The sequence below is a fragment of the Panonychus citri genome, unplaced genomic scaffold (genome assembly GCF_014898815.1).
Source record: "Panonychus citri isolate SS breed McGregor unplaced genomic scaffold, ASM1489881v1 Contig00023, whole genome shotgun sequence".
Taxonomy (NCBI): Eukaryota; Metazoa; Arthropoda; class Arachnida; order Trombidiformes; family Tetranychidae; genus Panonychus; species Panonychus citri.
Window position 1 is genome coordinate 790,645 of NW_026515428.1, and position 12,198 is coordinate 802,842.

Consider the following 12,198-nt stretch of genomic DNA (forward strand, 5'->3'; position numbering starts at 1 on the left):
TTGTTTCGCATTTTCAATTATTCTTGTCACAATTTGATTGAACCATTTCAAGTGATTTCTTAGCGGTAAACAAAATTATCGACAATTTAGTTGATTAGCAACAATTAGTGACAATCAAGGCTCATCATTTAAGTGCTTTCATCATCACTAAATTTGATTACATCTCAAAGGTTGACATTGATTGATTAAAGTTGACAAATTGTCAAAGTTAATTGTTGTTTTAATAAATAAGGACCAGAACTTTTTGTTTCTTAATTGCTGCTGATAACTGTTAATTTTTGATTGTTACTAATCCAACCAAGTGTATTTATATAAATAAATTAATCAACAATTTGTGTTCACCCTTGGGACAATTAATCATCATCTTATAACACACTTAGATTATCTTGATTATAATCAAATTGATAATAAACTAACATTGTTACAATTTGCCCGAGGGCAACTCACGAAAAACAATATTGATTAACAAAGTATATTAAACATCATAAATTGAGATTAATATCAAATAATTTAAGTTATTTTCTGTTATTTTTTATTGATTAACTAATCAAAATTCAAGACAATCTAAAGCCAAGGTTAATTTTAGTAAATTTTCAAAATAAATTAACAATTAAATTAACTTAATAATGATAATAATTTATTTCTAAGGTAAACAAAAGTACCAATAGAAACAAAAAAAAAGTAAAAAAACTCAAGTCAAGAAAAAAATTACAATCAACAAGACCCAATTAAGTTAATTATCTGTAACTAAATTAATTGATTAACGATAACACCATCATCTTAATGTATCTCAACGGTAACACTTTAATTTGACATAATAATTGAACATTAATTATGATTAATATAAATTGTCTTAATTTTAGTTAATAGAAACAATCAAAAAGTAAAAAATAGTTATTTTAATTTCCCTTAGCAATGAACAAGAAAAAAATATATTAATAAGAAAATTGTTAATTCTGATTATGATAACAAAAAATTAAATGAAACAATTTAACACCAATTGGAGATAATGACAACAATCAACATTGATTGTGTTCAAGAGGGAACCAATTAATTATGATAATCAATTGAGAACCTCAGGATAGATGAACAACAATTATAATCAGAATGGAAAACGAATACGAATCAAAATGATCGCCTCAACAATTAACTTTTTCTCAATTAATACGAGAGAGAGAGATTTTGAATTGTGTTGATGTTTACAAGAAGAGAATCGTAACAATTAAGCAACAATCAAATTTACAATTAGAATTGATCATTTGAAATTAGTAATAGAAGAAAATAAAATGAATCCAATTGTTGGTGGAAAAAGTGAAAAAAAAAGTTATCACGATTTTAACTTTATCGACATTGAAGAGAAACTTTTTTCACGCTCTTGTACTTATCCTCTTATGATAATCACTTTTTCTGGCCTCATCTCTACATATCCCCTTATCTTCATCATCTTTATCCTCATCACCTTAACCACCCCGCCACCACCAACTCTCACCTCTTCCCACCGTGATAATGTTTTGGTATTTTAGTCTAGGGTTATTATTTTTTTCTTATTATTATTATCATTTGTGTGACTCAATATTCATTCAAGATTCAATATAAGCCCTCAAGAGAGAGTCAGTGAGATGATGATGATAATGATGATGAGGATGGAGATGAAGGCAAGGATGAATCATCTTCATCTTTGTTAGTCATGTTTTGTTTTCTCTCTCTCCTTCTTTATAATTCCTAGCATTCTGATAGAGAATTGATTCTTTCGCCATCTCTTGGTTTCCAAATTAAGTAACTTTCATTTTCATTAATTGTTTTTTAATTTTCATCTCTTGTGTTGATTAATTTGATTATTTCACAGAGAGAATCTTTGATTGTTCCTTGCTTGATTAATTTTTTCTTCTTTTTTTGTGTAATGTGTGTTGGAGATTTTACTTTGATTAATTAAACACACACAAAGTTGATTGTTGGTTACATTTACGTCCAATTTAAGGTTCGACAGTTGATTTCGCATCGGAGTCCATGTTGATTAGTTGGGCTGTTGCCTGTTTATCTTCAGCCATTTTGTTTGCCGTAGTTTCATTGATAACTTTATCTTGGTCATCTCCGTTTGATTTCTTGGCAAAATAACGGTTTATTGCTTTATGGACAAAGATATATTGATCTTCAGTTTCAATCATATGGATTCGCTGTCGTCTCAATAGGTACAATTGTCCAAGTACATCAATAGCGTTTTCCTGTTGCCCCATTTTCATCATTATGTCAATCATAATATAAGTTCCAGTTCGTCCTACTCCAGCTGAACAGTGGGTTACAATTGGACCTTGGCTGGGTAATTGTTTACCATCTGATTTAATTGTTTCAATTAGATTGAGTAGAGGTTCAGGATCAGCAGGAGCACCATGATCAGGCCAATTAACGTAATGGTAAAGAATCACTTCTCTACTTTCATCTCCCTATTTTAAATTGATTGAAAACAAAACAAAACAAAACAAATTGAAAACAATCAAATGATTGATGGGATCACAATAATGATTAAATTACCTTTGTCACAGTAAATTTTCTGATAACATAATTAACTGAATCAGTGTTGGTAGATGAATGTTTAACAGCTATTTTACCATAGGTATTACTTTCCCCATCATCAGGCCAATATTGATCACATTTAATCTGATGGAAAACAACAATTAAAGATCGGTTAAGGTTAACCAATTGATACAAACTAATTGTTAGTTAATTACAACTTACTTTTCCACTCTCATAAAGACCAGTTAACATGACAATTTGACAAGAATCTTGTTGCCAAATCATTTTCCAGAAATCATTGAATGTCCAATTTAATGGTCCTTGTGTTGCTATGTAACTTTTCAATTGATTGTAACCATCAATGTAACTTGCATTAATATAATCAGTTGGTTTAATTGTTACACTTGAAGAGGATGATGATGATGGTGATGATACAGTTAATCCATCGGTATCATTTTTATTTTCCTCATCACCAACAGTTGATTCTTTAGTGATTGTAGTAGTTGTTGTTGATGTAGAATCAATGTTAACCTTTTCATCTTCATCGACAATTAACTTAACCCGATTAAAATCAAAGGCAGGAATGTAAACATAACGATTCTTTTTCCGATTCTCTGGTTTGGTTCCATCAATTGAAGGCATTTGCATGAAAGGAATTGAATTAAATTCTGTATGTAAAATTGTCAGGAAACTTGAATCTCTTAAAGAAACATCCAAACTTGGTAAATCAATCAAATGATGTTCAACCTCCATGTTAATATATGAATTTGTATGTAATCGTCTATCCAATGAACCAGAGAGAAACTTATTAGATGATTTGTTATTATTTCCACAAGAGATTGTCAAACGATTCAGATGATCTAATGGAAAACACAAAGAGACACAATTAAAATTTCGTTACTTTACTGTTCCAAAGGTAAACAATTAACTAATTAATCACCTTCACAGCGTCGATAGGAACGATTTCTATCCTTAAACAATGAACTTCTATGGCGTTTACTCCATATCATAACAACATCTTGCCAACGGACATCAACTTCAGCCTCTCTCCTGGAAAAGGAAAATGATAACAAAACAATTAGTAATCAACGTTAACAATCAATTGTATTTGCACACAGTTTCAATAGATTGATTAGAAAATACAATCATTAACTTTCCGTAATAACAATTAGTAATAATCACAATGTTTCCTTTCATATTGTATATATATTAATAGATACACATACAGATTAACCCTTACGCTTTTGGATAAATTTTTTTGTTTCACTTCAACTAAGAACGGACTAAATCGGGTTAATTGTATTCTCATTGGACAAAAAGTAATTGGACAGTTGACCACAATTAAGGTAACACAAAACAATTAATTGAATATAAATTAATTGGTGAACAAACAAAAAGCTAAATTAAGAAACAGAAAATAATATCAACATATATAAGTACATGTAAACATATACTAAATACCTTGAAGCAGCAACGCAATCACATCAATCAGCAAATAATTAAAAAGACAAGACTATTAATCAGGTAAATCTTTCAAGGTGAGAGAGAGAGACACACACACAATTAATTAATTAATAGCAAGGAACAATAAACAATAATATTTACAACAATTAAAGAAATTAAGATTATTCCAGAAAAAGAACATCAGAAAAAAAGAAAACACCTTAGCACTTTCACCTATTTGTCACCTTTGAGATTTTGAATTTTTGAAGACACAAACAAAGAAATTAAAATTAACTGATTTATATATATTAGTAAATCTACTTACAGGTAATAGATTAATCCAGCGATTATAATTAAAAGAATTACAATTAATCCAGCAAATAGGGCGATTAGGGTTTTAATTAAATCGGAATCAGTTGATTCCACTGGGAAAATAACAAGAGTGTTGATGTCACCAAATTATGAATAGAAAAGCAAATGAATTTGTTTTAGAAAAAGAGAAAGAGAAAAGAAAGAGAAAGAAAATTATAATTAAAACTGGTTTTCGGTTAGAAACTTAAATTGTTTACAATTTTCCATTAGATTGTTGGTCGCTGATTAACTGGATTTAATTAACTTACGTATAACCGAACGTGATGATTGAACAATTAGAATTGATTGTCGAGGGTCAAAGCAGCTAATCCAAATCGATATTGTCGATTTGGTTTCAATGGAGGATTAAGATAATTGTTAACATTTCCATCGTTGGAACCAACTTTTAATTCAATTGGTTGGGTTGCTAATTGTTCTGGTGTTAATTTAATTGCAGCATAATATGGTAATTGCTGGTCAGCTGATTGTCCATAAGTGTAACTATAATTACGACCAGTTAATTGTGATCCATCATTTTGATCCAGTTGATTAACACTCGATTGGTGAGTGTTAACTGTTTCAACGATTACAAAATAACATCTAATTGATTTTACAATTAAGAATTATAAATGTTAATTAAATTTTTCATATTCTTGATTGTTGCCAGTTAATTTAAGTTCAAGTTGATATTGATAATAATAATACGGAATTACTTTTCAACAATTTATTTGATTGTTTTAGAGACAATTAAATTACTATTACCACAATTAATACAAATGGATTGATTTTAAACTGATTGTTCAGCTAAATTGTTGTTGTTGTTGTTAATTGTTGGGGATGAATTTAAATTGTTTGAATTTACTTTTCTTACACCACAACAGGCAATTAGATTGATTATAATTAAACCAACTAGGAAAGGTGAAGCAATTATCAGGGAAACAATTAACTGAAAGATATCCTTGCTTTTTGATGAGTATCGTTGAGAAACTGTTAATTGTGAAGTTAATTTAATTGATTTGTAACCAATTCCAAATATTTTACAATTATAATTACCTGTTGATTTTGAGGTAATATTGTTAATTGTTAATGAATTACGGTGAAGAGGTAAATCACTTGTAGAGGAATCAAGTAAATCAAGTGTGTTAATTGTTGAATCTTTCAGGGTTTTATTGTTAATTATAAGATCACTTTTGATTGTTGATGATGATGATGATGATTTTAATTGTGATTGACCATTGAATGACCATTCAAAATAAACTGGATCACCTGAGATTATATAACAAATAAATGTAACACTTGATCCTGGAGCAATTAAGAGACGATCAGGTTCAATCCAAGCTTTAATTGTTCGAGTAACAATAATATCATCAATAAATTGTTCCGATGAATTATTATTATCAATATTATTATTGATCGAAATTGTTGAACAATTTAAATTACTAAAGAAAATTAAATTCAATCAATAATCAATGGAGAGAGAAAGAAAATGATAATCACAATTAACAAGAATAATTGATTAATTGTTTCTTCTTGGTAATTGTATTGATTTTCTTTCGTTAATTGTCAACAATTAGATACTTAACTGTACTTGATTGCGAAGATGTTTCTTAATTGGGAATATCCTTAATTCAACTGATTCCTTTGAACGAGATAATATTTCAGGTTCATCGACGAAATATAAATCTGAACAATTAAGACGATTAATTGTAATTAAATTACTCGAATTTTAATTGTTCAACTTACCTGTTGTTAAATTTAATTGTGGTGATTCTTGTGGTTGTGGCGATGTTGATGATTGATTTGAAGTTAATTGTTCAATTGGTTTTGTTGTTGATTCGGATCTAATGTAACGTAATTGTTGATTCCAATGAGATTCTAATTGTTAAAGATTAGTTAATTTCTTTCATTTAATCTTGTTATTCATTAGGATCTTACCTGTTAAATTAAATTTAATCAGCACAATTAAAACTATCAAGGTAAACATTTTTGAGGTAAATTTTTATTGATTTTGTTAAATTATCTTCATAATTGTTGAATATTTTGAATGAAAATCATATTTGTTAATCCGGTTAATCAGTTTTTTAATTTTTTCACTCATTCTATTGACGTTTAAATGTTAATTGTTGATTAAATCAAAATGTTCATTTCCTGTTCCAATAATAATAATCATCTCATCATTTTTCCTGTTAACGGAAGATTCAACTAATTATTTTGATTGTAACACTAATTTTTTTTGCTATTAATCATCAAGGATGTAGGAATTTATTAACTTAATCAATTTCTGAACATTAATTAGTTAAGAAGTTAATAAACATAAAGATCGTTAATCATCAATAGAAATTTAAAAATTTCTCTAATTTTATTTTTCTTTTTGTTTTCTTTTTGTTTTCTTTTGTTTTCTTTTCTTGTTCAATGTTACAAAACAAAAGACAATTTAATTAATAAATTTTCTTTCAATCAAAATAAATTTATTTCCTTCCAATTTAAAGTTAATTGTTGTGATCGAGAAAAAATAATCAACTTTTTTTCAATTTTTTTCTCGAAAAAGGTTCGTAATTATGAGACGTTCCCTTTTCTTTGATGACCTTATGTTAACTTCTCAAGTCTCATTTGTTGGTGAAATTTGTTTTTTGGTTTTTAGACTAATTGATTGATTAGTTAATTGTTAATTATGGCTATTTCTAGTGTAATTTATAAAACCCTCTTCCAGAAGACATCGGCCACCGCGATAACAGTGGTAGTTGGTGCCATTTTCTTTGAACGAGGAGTTGATGCTCTTACAGATTGGGCCTTCAATACATATAACAAAGGGGTGAGTGTTTCAGTCTTTAATTTGATTGATTGTCTTATTGTTGATTAATTGTTTTGAATTTTTTTCTTCTTTAATTGTCTACAGAGACTCTGGAAGGATATAGCACATCTTCATCCATACAAACCGGAGGAATAAAGTTGTAAACAAAACAAAACAGTCTAACCAGAAGCTCCTATTTATAGTAAATTATACTCCTGATACTGAATTTTATTTGGATTGGATTCATGGGATGATGTTAATCCATTGATTAGTTGTTAATTTCTCCTCATCTTTAACTGTTCCATCATCTTTTGTTGTTTTCACCTGATTCTCTAAGAAAATGTGTCAATATATTTTTCTTTTGATCAATAATCTTATTGATTAAGATGATCAGAAAAAGTGTTATATTCACATTTCCTTTATCCCCAAATAATTTTAAAAGTCTATCATTAGGAGTAAGAATTATGTTCAAAGATTAGAAAAGAAGAAGAGAAATTAAAATAAAAATTAATTGAAACCATAACCTATCATTGTAAAGGTTTCACTTTAATTTCATTTCTCAATTGTAATATAATGAACAACTAGAAAAGGAGAAGAGGAAAAAAGTTCGCAACAATCAACTGGCAAGATCCCAAATCAAAATGTTCGGACCAAAGACCAAATGTTGAACGATTGGAAATTTATTCAAAACTTCATCTGTGTACATCTTGAGAAGACCACGATTTATTTTAGTCCAATTTTCGACACCACTGATATTCCAAAGTTGATTAGAGTGCTCAGGAAAAGGACCTTTTTTAACCTGATGGATAAAGTGAATCGCTGCAAAGAACATGAATTTAGATGAATTATCTTCAGCTATTTGAGGATCAGGAAAATTTTTCGGCTCAAGAGTTGGATGAGCAATTAACTGAGACGAACCAAAGAGAAAGGGTAAAAATTGGAAATCATCTAATGAATAAACACCATGAGAACCCGCTGGTTCCAATTGATAGGCCAATTGAACCTTACGACACAAGGGCATATAATTAACGGTAAACAGAGTTAAAAATTCATGTGACACTTGTTTCGCTTTATCCATTGGTAGTTTAATATTATCCACACAAATGACCAACTTGTAAATTCCCATTAAGAAAATGATGAACGACAATTCATGGCCAGTTCCATAATCAATACGAAGTTGATTACCAAATGATTCTTGTAAATAGGGAAGTAATTCACCTTTAAGGGTTGGGTCAAAGTTTTCTTCAAATAGAAATGAACATTTTTTCCTCATCTCTTCACACCAAAGGCGAAAAGCTTTATTACCAAATCGTTGATTCTTATCACCTTGAATGGGTTTTATATCATCTACCAGGTTAGTTAAATTGTCCAACAATTGAAGAACACCAAGTAAACATGGTGTTTTAATTGTTGACCTATCGGAGAGATGATTGTGAGCACCTTTGGCAAAATCATTTAATTGTCGGATGAAAGCGGTTACATCTTTGTAGCCCTTTGATTTAAACCAATGATCCATATCATTGATTGACAATATACGACGTACACAAACACTTTCATCACCAGTGATGGTGTTAATACTGTTTCCAGAAGAGTCCATTGTCCACAATTAATCAACAATTAAGAGAGAAGAAGAAAAAAAAATTGGAAAAAAATGTCAATTGTATTGAGTTTCTTTCCCCAACAGATCCAATTTGATTATCTTCAATTAGAAGGTAAAATCTAGGGTAACAATTAAGAATAACATTACAATTAGACTCACCAATGGTTAATAGAAATGGAATTTATTGAAAATTCTAATAAAACTTACCTTAAATTAGTTAATTAATTGATTACAATTAACAACATTCTAAGAGGTGATTGGGAAAAAAATGTAAACAAACCGAGAAAAGAAAGAGAGAAAAGAAAGACTCAAGAGATTCTCTTTCTTTTAACCAATTTCTCTTTCTTTTTTGTTGATTCTTTTAATTGTTACAATAGATTTGTGATCATTTAGTGAATCCACAAATCATGATTAAGCAACAATTAGAGTTAATTGTTGTTCAATAATCATGATCCTTTTTTTTTATTCTAGAGAATCAAAAATTTTGTCTATTTGATTTTCTAGCAATTTAAAATTGGAATCATCATTTAATTGACAAATTGGTTAATTAATTGACATGAAAACTATTGTCAAACGTGATTGTAAATTAGTAAACAATTAAATTAACAATTCAGCAGAAATTAAATTGACCTGAATAACAATTAACAATCAATTAGATTCATGGGCAATTAATAATTAAAACAAATTGAAAAGTTTAAAAAGTTAATCAATACAGAAATAAAAAAGGTTAACAAGATTAATTAATCATCGTGCTAATTAAATTGTTGAAAAAGAGTCCATCTAATTGTTAACAATTATGAATATTTAAAAATTTTCACAATTTAGTAAAAATCAGTTTAAATTAATTACTTTTAATCATCTGATAAATATTGTAAGTTGATTTAATTTATTGGGATTGATTTACATAGTTAAATGATTGATTGTAAAGGTAATTGAATAGTTTAATTGGTTGATTGATCAATTAAACTAAATCAAATTAAATTGATGATTTAGGAGGGATAAATGAGAACCACAATCAAATCAAATTGTAGTTTAATTGTTAACTATTAAAAGCTATTAGGTTAACATGAAATAAAAAGTTTCATCTTGTCTTTTGAACGATTAGATCTTAGATTTAGTTAAATTGTTTACAATTTACGGTCAACAATTAGTTGATTATTTAAGTGTGAAGGCAAATATACGTCTCCAAGTGCTATCTTTGGGTAGGGTGACAATGTATTTACGAACGGAGGTCATTGAGACCGCGGTGGTGACCAGAAAAGCGCCGACATATGAATACCAATCGGGCATCGATTGGAATATAAATATTTGCATGAGAAAAGCCAGAATGACCTCAGATGAGGCTCGGGTCACGGAGACCAGTCCAGCCTCTTCACATTTAAGTGCTTTGGTCAGTAAGAATTGAGCATAAAAGGAGGCAATGGTCAATAGTACCAATAACCAGGTACCAATGATGGTGGTTGGAAGGGCAAACCCGTCCTGGAAATAGGTCAATACTGAGGTCTCAATGATGGCGACCCAGGCAAAGTTGAATAAAATGACCGATTGATCAAGAGATTTGACCTTACGTACGATAACATAGGAAGAAGATCCAACAAGAGTGGCCCCCATACCCGCTGCTAGACCCAAAAGATGAGCCGTTTTATCAATACCAGCATCGGCTGCCTCTTCTTCCGATGATCCAAAGATCACATTTAACTTGGCGGTAAAAGCGATACCCAAAAGGGTAACCGCAAGTGCGATCACATGGAAAACACCACAAGGCTCTTTAAGGAAAACTCGAGCCAAGATACAGACAAAAACGGGCATGGAAAGTACAATTATGGTCGCGTTTGCAATCGGTAAATATTGAAGAGCACAATATCTCAGGTAAACGGAAGTTGCCCCGGCCACACCTCGAAGTAAAACCCATAAGCGTAAATTTCGAGGTCCAAGGATATTTCTCGCTCCAACCTCAGTGACCATTGGAATTGAGAAAAGTAGAATCCCAATGAAACGGAAAAGTGACATTACTCCCGGATGAATGTCGGAAAGATGTTTAACTATGGCGGAAGTGATGGAGAAAAAAATTGCCGATAAAAAGGCAAAGAAAATCCCTCGAAATGAGGTCCAAACTGAGATGACCACTTGGACCGATGATCGGCGTAAATTGGACATTACAATGGACGCTTTTCGACCAACATAATTGCCGGTGGGTAAACTATTAGATCCATGGTGATATTTACCTCCTCCCACTCCTCCTCTTCCACCAGACTGATAATTATAACCCACCGGTGGTAAAGCCGAAGCGGAAGATAATGATATTGTATCCGGAGTGGTTGAGGTTAAATTGTTTGGCGATAAAATTTGTTTATTCTGATTTGATGTTCGGTGATTAGTTGATTGCTGTTGACGAGCTGATTGACAATATGATGATGAATTAGATGTAATTGAGACTCGACGGAATGATGAAGATAATGATGATGACCGTTGATTTGATTGTTGGTTAGATAATTGTTGTTGTTGTTGTTGTTGATTAGTTAATGATGGAGATGAACAGGATGAAATAATATTGGATAAATTGTCATCAGAACCGATAATTGTTGTTGTCGCTGTTTTAATTGAATTGGTTTCACTTGAATCATTTGGATGATTTGTTTCAATTATAAAATCATCTGAATCAATTTTACTACAATCAATTGGATCGATAGTAATTGATTCCTTCATGATCACAATTATCCACTAGTTTAAACAATTAATATTCAACAATCACCGGAAACAATTAAAATTAAAATCTAATTTTGTGTATATTAATTGTGTAGAGAAAAATGAGAAAAAAAACAAAATCTTAATTGTAATTAGCAATTAAATAGTAAAGAAAAATAAAGTTAATTGTAATTACCTTTTAAATTGAAAGTTTTTCAAGATGATTTTTAGGAAACTTGATTACATTGATTGTTGTTACAATTTAAATTGAATGATTAGTTGATATCAATTGACTTTGTAAGTTAATTGTTGAAATTTGATTGATCAAGTTAAACGGTAATTCATAACTGTAAATGTAAAAGTTTAATTGTTTAAAGATGATGCTTCAAACAATCAACTAATCATTGATTGATCAAAATTGAAATGGTTACTATTCAATATTAAATTATCACTATTATTAAATTTATCATTTTAATCACGCCCAACCTTGATGATGATGATGATACTTACAACAATTAATTAAATCAATCATAAGGCAATCACCACCCACCCTCCCTGATGATGATTATCATCATTCAAATCATTGCCATTTATTAATTGTTTGAATAAATTGTTTCAATTCTGTTAATCATATCAAATATAAGGAAGAATCAAAAATAAACAATCAACAAGTTCATTATTCTGGTTGTTACCCTTTTAATTGTTACAATCAATTTTAATCATCATTAGCTTGATGATTTGGATTTTTTGGTTAATTGATATTGGTAAACAATTTGTTAATTGTTAATCATGAGAGTGGAAACTTTTAATTTTCACC

The 12,198-nt window shown here is 29.7% G+C and overlaps 3 protein-coding genes across 3 annotated transcripts; all 3 read right to left on the minus strand.

The window, feature by feature from the left end:
- Positions 1 to 884: 884 nt before the first annotated feature.
- LOC128396678 (receptor-type tyrosine-protein phosphatase kappa-like) lies at positions 885 to 6,376 on the minus strand. Its single transcript, XM_053357297.1, is given in 9 exon segments — positions 885 to 2,441; positions 2,530 to 2,655; positions 2,734 to 3,371; positions 3,452 to 3,561; positions 4,280 to 4,369; positions 4,567 to 4,905; positions 5,889 to 5,988; positions 6,049 to 6,180; positions 6,241 to 6,376. Coding segments are annotated over 9 exon segments (2,052 nt in total). The 5' UTR covers positions 6,290 to 6,376; the 3' UTR covers positions 885 to 1,973.
- A 1,221-nt stretch (positions 6,377 to 7,597) lies between these two features.
- LOC128395492 (serine/threonine-protein phosphatase 2A activator-like) lies at positions 7,598 to 9,045 on the minus strand. Its single transcript, XM_053355922.1, has 2 exons — positions 8,904 to 9,045; positions 7,598 to 8,815 (listed from the first exon to the last, which is right to left on the minus strand). Exon 2 carries the CDS (start codon positions 8,691 to 8,693, stop codon positions 7,713 to 7,715), a length of 981 nt encoding a protein of 326 aa, XP_053211897.1. The 5' UTR covers positions 8,694 to 8,815; positions 8,904 to 9,045; the 3' UTR covers positions 7,598 to 7,712.
- A 119-nt stretch (positions 9,046 to 9,164) lies between these two features.
- LOC128395481 (pseudopaline exporter CntI-like) lies at positions 9,165 to 11,785 on the minus strand. The gene is made up of 2 exons (XM_053355911.1): positions 11,578 to 11,785; positions 9,165 to 11,470 (listed from the first exon to the last, which is right to left on the minus strand). The coding sequence occupies exon 2, from the start codon at positions 11,400 to 11,402 to the stop codon at positions 9,852 to 9,854; it is 1,551 nt and encodes a 516-aa protein (XP_053211886.1). The 5' UTR covers positions 11,403 to 11,470; positions 11,578 to 11,785; the 3' UTR covers positions 9,165 to 9,851.
- Between the last annotated feature and the right edge of the window lie 413 nt (positions 11,786 to 12,198).

Coding starts and splice junctions, on each gene's coding strand:
- LOC128395492 (XM_053355922.1), bottom strand. CDS start 8,693: ATGGACTCTTCTGGAAACAGTATTAACACCATCACTGGTGATGAAAGT.
- LOC128395481 (XM_053355911.1), bottom strand. CDS start 11,402: ATGAAGGAATCAATTACTATCGATCCAATTGATTGTAGTAAAATTGAT.